Source organism: Cuculus canorus, chromosome 1 (assembly GCF_017976375.1).
Source record: "Cuculus canorus isolate bCucCan1 chromosome 1, bCucCan1.pri, whole genome shotgun sequence".
Taxonomy (NCBI): Eukaryota; Metazoa; Chordata; class Aves; order Cuculiformes; family Cuculidae; genus Cuculus; species Cuculus canorus.
Genome location: NC_071401.1, coordinates 49,641,073 through 49,650,672, shown reverse-complemented (window position 1 = coordinate 49,650,672; position 9,600 = coordinate 49,641,073). Strand labels below are relative to the sequence as shown.

General features: G+C 38.1%; 1 protein-coding gene across 5 annotated transcripts in view; it reads right to left on the bottom strand.

Moving 5' to 3' along the window:
• Positions 1–233: 233 nt before the first annotated feature.
• FGF14 (fibroblast growth factor 14) overlaps positions 234–9,600 on the bottom strand; it is a 402,889-nt gene continuing 393,522 nt past the window's right edge. For all 5 annotated transcript variants that reach the window (XM_054082912.1, XM_009565109.2, XM_054082930.1 and 2 more), the window contains 2 exons: positions 3,101–3,299; positions 234–382 (listed from right to left, as the gene is read on the bottom strand). In XM_054082912.1, the coding sequence (XP_053938887.1) occupies positions 243–382; positions 3,101–3,299 (339 nt within the window). In that variant the 3' untranslated portion in view covers positions 234–242. The remainder of the gene's footprint in view (positions 383–3,100; positions 3,300–9,600) is intronic.

The window sequence follows — 9,600 nt, the reverse complement described above, 5'->3', positions numbered from 1 at the left end:
AATATCTGGTAGGGCATTCCATGGTCTGAGTTTAGCTGGTTCATCCAGGTGTCTTCTTGTTGTGGATGGAGCTACATGTTGAGCTTTATCCGCTTGCAACAACTCAGTTCAGAGACAGCAACGGGCAAGTCTGTGACTTGCCGCAAGCTGATCCACAGACACTGCAGAAGGGAAGTCTGGCAAGGATAAATCACTCAACTGTACTCAGAACTCAGTAAGTCACAACACCTGTGAGGATCTGGCTATGTCGTCTTACTCTTGTTAACAACTGGTTTGCCGCCATTCATTATTGCAGATGCACTTGTGCTTTTACTTGGAGTTACCCCAGCCTTTGGCACTGTTTCTCCAATATCATGCAAAGATGGTTCTCGATACATGGCAACTGCAGGGAGAAAAGAGAAAAAGAGAGATGCTTTTAAGAATGTATCTCATTTAAGAGCTCGTGTCTAATGGATTTAATTTTCTACAATAACTGATATTGTAATATAATCCATGTTCCCCTTGCATGCAAGGGAAACTGTGTCGACAGACACTAGTTTTGCACAACTGATAGCTTTGCTTGAAACTCCAAATTCCTCATTTCTGTGTCTGACTTAAAAATAGATTAGGAAACTGTATTCTTGCTTGTCTAATGGAAACTATAGAAACCTCAGAAGTGGAAAAACTATTGTTCTGTCTTTGCATGAGGCAGGCACACAAAAATGTATATATATGTACACACACACGTGTGTATATATATACCACTTAAAAATATTCTATAAGTTTTTGGAAGTAAAATATGACAAGACAGATGGTGTTTAACAAATAGGATCGTACAATACAGTTGTCTAGACTCAAAAGTGTTCTTTTTTAGTCCTACTTTGTAAAACTAGGACTGTGTCCAGTTCTAAAATATTATTTCATAGAACCATAGAATCACTGGGTTGGAAGGGACCCACTGGCTCATCGAGTCCAACCATTCCTAACACTCCCTAAACCATGCCCCTCAGCACCTCGTCCACCTGTCCCTTAAACACCTCCAGGGAAGGTGACTCAATTTGTACATCTGTCTCCCAAATCTGAGGAGCTTGCCCATGTTCTCTTCAGCAGTGTACTGAAGGAATGTGCAGAACAGTGCTGCAGAGAGTACACACACAAGAGGTTTGGCTTTTTTTCTTCCTCTTTTCCAATAATGCATGCTGTAACCACTGATCTTCACTGTATGTTGAAGTGTGGAAAACTCCAAATTGAGCTATTAACTGAATTCTTAGAGGAATTAAAATTTTGCCCCTGGGCTTCGGTCCCTATCTAACCACTTTAAATCCTTGGAGGAAAATACATGTGTTCAATTACACAGTTCCAGCGTTAAGCTGCCTTAATGATTAATGTTCTTGGATAATTCAATTTCATTTTCCATTCCACTGAATCAGGTAATATTTCCACTTTTACCTAACTTCAGTAGCATTTATTTATATCAGAGCAACGTTAAAAGACATGTCAAAGCAGTGAAAGGAAAAAACCATCACATGATGATTTTGGGACTGGCTGTGTGCTGCCGTAGAGAGCAAAATCCCTTCATCCCTTGTCTAATTAGAGCAGGAGGCAGCAGTATCAAGGTACTGACCTTGATCTTCAATGGTGTGAAGTTTCATAATAAACATACAGGGCCCCATAGCATCATTAACTAATCAGATACTTGTTCTAACATTTCTAATAACATAATCTAAATCCTTTTTATGGCTTCTGAAAGTAAATGTCTTCTCCAGAGTATGTAAGGCTTGTTATTATCTAGGTATTCAGAGCTCCTCCCTGTAACTGTGTTTCAGACTTTATTCTGATTAATTAAAAGACTTCAATGAAATAATACCGTAACCTACAAAAATATTAGGTTGAATAGCATGAGATGAACCTATAATGTAAGGAATTATATGGCAGAGCTGTCATATTTAACAATTCTCATGGCCAGTGTAAAACAAATTATTTCTAAGCCTGTCTGAGCTATTCTGACGGAGTCTGACCATCTAAATGTTAATGAAAAAAGTAACTTATTTCCAAATCTATATGAATTGATGTTGTTTTTAAAAATACACTGGCTTTCACTCCCTACAATTCATACAGTTTAATATAAAGGGTTTGCCATATAAAGTGTCAATATTGTTAAGAATTAATGAAATTACTGTAAGCTTTTGCAAGACACAGGAAGCACAAAGGCGTCAACCTGAATTCAAATACAAAGTTAAAATGTAGGATTATTCAGATCCTTTCCTTATGATGAAACTGTAAAAAAAATAACAAACTGATTGTTTAATCAAAAATTTTAAGTTAAAATGTTAAAAGAAACGGGACTGCTAGCTACAACTTTATTCAGGTATGGGTTTCAGATTTCATGTAATGAGGTAATTTTCAGAATGACTGAGGCTATGTGTAGCAATAATACCAGTGACACTTTGAGTGCCATCAGGACAAGAAGCAAAAAGAAGCACAGGTTTATAAAAGGCCTGCAGAATACATAGGATAACCCAAAAGTTCTAGGATATAAATGAATGTATTTTTCAGTGAAAGTGTGACATCATTTAAGTATGTAAGGCTAATATGACTTTTATTTGCTCCTATCTTGGATAAAAGGCCAACTAACACAAGTTATGTGCTTTACATCAACTGGCTAAGTAATACAGTATGATTTATTTTACAGAGACCTTTGTGTTTTCTATTAGAAAGCTTTTACTTTGAAATGCTGACATTTCATCCATTTCCTTTATAACTTCCAATTATCCTACAACACCCATTATTTCATTCTGCTTAATGAAAGGACTATTTTCTCACTGCAAGAATTGTAACATCTTTTGTCCCTAGCAAGACAATATTTTAAAAACAGTGCAATGCAATTTGACAAAAGATTTCTTTTCTTTCAAAATGACCTCTTAATCCATAGAAATTTTTTTTTACATATGCCCTTTTAGCATCATTATGCTGAAGCTAAAAACTGCTTCATGAATCCTGGAGACTGTCATTTGGAATGCCCCTGTGCGGGGCATGCACATCCACAAAGGGTATTTTAGAAACCATTTCCTCTTCTTCTGAGATTTATAAGATGGTCTGCCAGCGATGTCCTGAACCTCACCTTCCAATGGCTTGGGTAGAAAATGAGCTGCTGGTTTTGTTTTCTTCACTCTGTTCCCTTTCATGACCTGCCCTTCTTTGTTCAGCCCCAAGAACCAGGCCCTCCCCGACTCCTGTTGTCTGTAGAGCATGGATGAGTAGATTACATAATAATTTTCAAAAACAGACTCCTTGAATTTGCACTCCGGTGTAAAAAGTTCCTGTGGGAGGAAAAGTAAATGTTAAATGATATCTCTAAAGAGCGGCTTCTGTTTTGTTAACTTACAAAACCCTCTTGATAACTTTAATATATGACTTATTATAAGGTTCTGCTTAGAGACCAGGATATCTGTCTTCCTCTAGAAGATCTCCAGATGAAGCTATTTCACTTCCCACAGATGCCTCTTTTTCTTGTCTGTGCAACACGGGAAGTGTATTTTCAAAATACAGAGGAAGCAACATGGGCATAAAACCAATATTTTAAATACAGGCATAAATGTTATTGTGCTTATTTTTTTAATAGGAAAATCTATGCAATAATAGCATTGATGAGAAAACAGTTGTTCCATTTAATACACTAAATGCAACAAACTCCCTCTATTGTTTCTAACTAATATTTGATGCTTAAAATTTGTTGCTGCTAACATATTAAAATATATGTAATTTCCTGGAGTACACAGACCCTTAAACACCTCTGGAAAACACTGGTTTGAAGTACAAATTTTCGTACAAAGAAATGTAATTCCCATTGACAGCCTTGGTGTTAATCCCAATACTAGTAATGCTTTCAGGAGTCACATTCAGTAACAGAGCAGTTTTACTAAACTCTTTACTAAGGTTAACCTAAGCGCAAACTTCTGGAGCCCAGTAGTCAAACAAATTTTTTTTTTTTTAAATAACACAATTACCAGCAAATAAAATAAACAGTGTGAACATATATTGAGACAGAGTGTACCAAAATCCTTTGGAAAAGAAAACCAGGCAAGTTAGCAAGCAAATAAATCACATTTAAAATATAATGAAAAAAAAACAAGATTCTGTGTTAATGTGATTTTTAGTCTTTGGACCTGTCTGCTGAAACCTATGGAAGATAGTCTCATCATAAAAATAGGCGATAGATATTGGAAAGTTTGAGATGGTTTGCTAAATTTCCATAGCACAAAGTTCTCAGCCCAGAATAATTTTTTTTGCATTTATATTTCTTCCAATTATCTTTCCTAAGAAGTAAGAATCTGGAAATGTAATACATTTTTACTTCTCCATTCACAGTTATTTTTTTCCCCATTACTTTTTGCTCAGGGCCCCATGCAGTACTGCGTTAACACTCAGCAGGTAATGTTCTTTCAAGGTCTCTATGCCATCCTCAGCTGCCTATATATTGTAAGAATTTCACAGCTGTTTCTGTCACAGATTTCCATCCTGGAAATCAAAGTCCTTAAAGACACAGTTCCTCATGCCAGAAAGCATAGATGAAATACTTCTCTGCACTAGATGTCACTTAGTACACAACCAAGCAGTCCTAATGTCATGGGATACACAGTATTTGCATTGTGGTGGCTGAAGTTACCACCGGTAAGCAAAGCTGCCTTGACATACCAAGCATACTGTTTGCTTTCTCAATTATGAAGCAACCTTTAATCTCAAATAACAAGAATCAGGTTATTTTATCCAGCAACAGACTAAAAGCAGTTACTGCAGCAGCTGGGAAGTGATGTGTGAACCTGCCCTGAAGTAGGTCACTTTGTTTCTGTAGGTATGTTAGTGCTATAGGTCATGCTCATTTACAGGATGCAAAAAACCATCCTCTGATGTGTGCAGCAGCCATCTTCTTGCATTACTACTTCTTTACCACCTATGGACTCAGCTGTACTTGTATACCCATACAGGAATGAAAATACAGTCAGAACTAGAGACACCAAAACTACCAAGAGGAAATACTTTAACTGCACCTTCTCCTTTGCTATGGTGCTTTTTCTGTCTCTGTTCTAGGACTTTAAGACGTCTGTTGTTTGTGTTACTCTCCTTTCTCCTCCACTGATTTTAAATCACAGTAGGGCTCAAGGAGACTCAAAATAAAATCAGAAGGCAGAGTGGCATGCTAAAGGGATTGTCTGTTAAAGCCTAGCACAAGCATTTACATGCGAATCGTGTTCCTTGGCTGTTGAAACAGCAGACGCTAATCAGGAAATACCTACAGAACTCTCCTTATTACCTGCTTCGCTGCTAGTGCTACCCCCTGTGTTTCCCACTAAGTTATACTTCCTTGTAAAGCTCAATTACTATAAACACTGTTTCTTAGCCAGTACTCACTTTTTGCTATAAACAAAAGCTGTTTGTCATTCCATGCTCCTCCGTACTAGAGATGATTGGCTGCCTGTAAATGCTATTTTTGTGTTTTCACAAACAACATCCACTAGGACACTGAAACAAGATCCCTTCAAGTCATAACCCACATTTGAATTAAACCTGGCTCTTTCCTTTCTCATTTCTTTGGCATGTACGGTAGTGTTTCTGAGAGTACACAGCATATGAAGCTGTACGTATTTACTGTACTAAGTCAAAAAAATGGATGCTGTCAACACAATTACTTGGCTTCTCCTGGATGCAGACTGATAGACTGGAAACTGTCATCATTCCTATTTCTTAGTTATAAAAAATATAGCAATAGTCTGCTATTTTTTCTTTTTTTTGGCATATGAGGAAGAACCAAACCTGAATGCTGTATTCTGCCCAAAAGTACTGCAGCTATTCCACTCTAGACAGGAGAGGATAGGGTAGTGTAACAGCTTTGCATAGCTCTGTCATCTGCCTCATATAAACTCTCAGTCCAAAAGTCATTTAAGCAGGCCAATAATTCAACTGATGTGGAGAGAATTAGTGAATGAAAATTAGGTATCTCACAATGACTATGCTGAACTGCAACCACCAATTCCTCTGAGGAAAGAATTACCTGAAAAGAGACATGAGGAATAGCCACCTTCCCTGGGACTCAGGTGGAAACGGAATATTTCTAAGGTAAAAGCGACATCTAAAGCTTTGTCTCAGACACCATCTTAGCTGGCTGAAAAGCTGTAAGCACCTATATTTTCTCCAGTAAAGCAGCCGTGACACCTAAAATGCTGTTTCTGCATGTACCTAGGCCAAACCTAGATCTGTATATCTAAGGCTTAACCCAGTAAGAACTCTCAGAAAATGACTAATGTGCTAACAGCACCAACTTCAAAAAACCTCATTCACAGCTGACCTTATTCAAAATCATTGCTGGAAGGAAAGGCAGTACAATGGCTTTTTATAACAGAAATTCAGTGGTAAGGGCACTTCCCTAAGCTACCTGCCTACCTTTATCCAGCTTGAAGGAATCCAAATCTGCATCTAGCTGACATGAACTATTTAGGTCTTCCCTGCAAGAATGACTTTTTGGGGTTTGATGCCAGGACAGTCTTTACATTTTGTACTAGGAAGTGAAAGAATAAATTGCAAAATCAGACATGACTTGCAAGAAGAACTTGTGCTCAGTGTTTCTCTTCCAAGGTCAGTGCCCATATTTAACCCGTCTTATATAAAAGGTGGTTTTCTCCTGTCAAAGAAACACTTGAAAAATAAAGTATATACCAGCTGCCAATTTCCAAAACCCCAGGAGTGGGTTTTGGCTGTAAAGTGCAATCTGATACAGCTTCCTGGGTCCAGGAGAAGTGAAGGATTTATTAAATTGTACCTTGCTGAGAAGAATTTTCACTTGGATATTTTTGTCAGCTTCCCATCCAGCTTTTGCTTGATGCGAGTCCTATTTGGAGATATTTTAATTCTCCCTGTTGCTGTAGCATTTGTAAGTATCACAACACACAGGCTGTGGATTCAACCACTTGGAATAAGAAAGCTCTGTCATGGGGAAATTCTTAGTTTTGGGGTATCAACCAGTGTTGCCAAAACTCAGCATTGTAGTATTACAACATAACAGTGGAGCCTTAGCTCATGGAGTCATGTGGTGAAATCTAGTTTCATCTAAGAACAGAACACAAAGTAAAGAAAAAATAAACACTATCCACCTCTCAAACTTAGTAGTGAAGTGAATGAAGGCACTCAGGTTTACCTGTGTGGTCAATATGGAGATGGAAGGATTGTTAGAAAGCAACTCAGATGACAACTAAGATGAATTCCCTACCAAGTAATATATTTCTGTCCATCAGAAGCTTAAGTCTGACATGATTTATGGTTGGACTTGCTGACCTTAAAGGTCTTTTTCAACCTAGATGATTCCATCATTCTAAAGGTTTCTATGACAAAGCTAGGCCCACATGCCAATCAATAATATGGCAGACTAGGAAAAGTTTACAGTTCAAAACCAAAGTACAGCAAATGTTACTGTCCTGCAAGTCATGGAATAAATGAAAATATTTGAATGCTTTACAGCATAACTTCCAGTTGCTGGGCTTTCACAACTTAGTCTGTTCAATTTAGCTAGCTTTAATGAAGTTGCACATATCTATTTGTAGCCATGGTCATTCACTTAAAACAGATCCCATAAAACATGAAGTTTTTCTACTACAACTCTCAGAAAGAAATAATTGCACAGCTATGGATAAAACACCTACGCTGTCAACCACAGAGCTGCATATTAAAACTAGCATGACAACACAGCTAGCCATATAGGCTAGATATTATTTAAAGATTACACGAACATCTGCAATTTTATACTATACCTCTGTTCAGTAAGTCAATGAAGAATGAATTGTTGGGGCTGAACAGAGAGTAATCTTCCACCACACATGATAAGGGCGGCATAAGACCACAAGTCTACTACAGTCATCTAAACAGGCAGAACCTGGGCTCCTACAAAAGTTGCCTACCTACTCCTGACCCTTCAAGCCTCTATAAATTTGCTTTTTTATACTGAAATATAGGAAAGAAGAGTATCGTTCTAGTTCCAGCTCACAGAAGTGATATAGCCAGCAGTCAGCCTCTTGAACTGTAGCCAGCAGCAAGTAAGGAGACAGTGGATTTCCCTGGAGATGGGCGCAACAGGACTCATTCCTCACAGTAGGCAGCAAAAACACAGCTGCAGGCTGAACTAGCTGCATCTTCTCCTTGGTGCCAGACAGAAAACACAACCACAAGAGAAACTCAAAGAGATTGCCAGACGAGGAACAGGCAGTCTAAGCAAGCACTGTAAAAAAAAAAATCAACCCAATATCATTAATGACGAGTACTTAGAACTCCAGGTCACGGAAAAGGAGCTCAGTGCTTTGGAAGTACAGACCGAGTGGAGTCTGCCTTGGATACCTTTCAATCCAAATGGCAATTGATACAGGACAAAAAAAAGCTCCCAAACATCCAAATAATAGTAGCAGCATACTAGTAGCTGGTTATCAAACTTTATTGATAGGAATGTTGACAAAAGATTTTTCAAGGAGAGACTGGAGAAAGGATAACACTACCTCTGTGGAATTTTATAGGAAACTTCTACAGAGTGAAAGAGAGAGCACAGAATCAACACAAAGGTATTCTGGGGGTTAGAGGCTACAACACTGGAATCAAAAGAAAGAAGTGACATTTTAATAGTGGATAGAAAGGTTGGAAATGACTCATGAAGATTGGCCTTAAAATTGAAAAGAAGGAGTGTAAATTTAATGAGTAGAAGTCACTCAAGAGAGAAGGGAAATGCAGTTAAAATAACGAAGCTGGGAAATGGAAGTCTTTGTGGCAGACTTCTGAACTGAGATGGTGGGGGTGGCACCGTATTTCTCAGTGCAGGAGGGGATGACGCTGGAGTAATTGAGGTGTGAAATGATGAGATACCAGAAAACAGCTGCAGTGCTGTAGAAGGGCAAAAGGCCCTATCATGGATGTATTTATGCAGCAAGACCTGTAAAATCTGGAGGCTTCACCTGCACATAAGAACTGGAAAATACCTAAATATTTCCCCGGCTTGCTGCACGTTGAATTAGGTGAGTTTGACTACCTTCTTACAGTATACCTTTTTTTTTTTTTTTTTGACAAATGCTGGTGTAAGAGAACAAAAAAGAGTTACTCAAGATTCCCCATCCATACCACCAAACTTTTCTAACTCCTAAGCTGGCCAAAAAACATTGTAGAAAAGTTCATATTCAAATGGCAGAAAACCCAGCAACACATGGTTAGATACTCTATGAATTAAAGAGAAATTGCTAATACATCCCCAGTATGTTCAGAATACGTTTAGTTATTTGGGCCTAACTCCCCCCCCCCAATAAAACCACAATTTTTAAACATTAAATAAGAAGAGGAAAAGTTGGCAGAATTTTCTGTGTGCAAACTGGCCAAGTAAGATACTGAGGAACAGGAGGCTTTAGCTGTTACACTACAAACTTGCAGCGACTTTACTAACAAAGCTTCAAAATAAAACACAGCAATAGCTAAGCCTGCCAGTGCTATAGATTCTCTATGAAAGCAGCAAATGCTCAGAAGTCCATTCAAATACTTCCCAAAGTCTTCAGACAAAAAATTTCCTTAATAGTCTACAACAGTCAGACAACACCATTATTG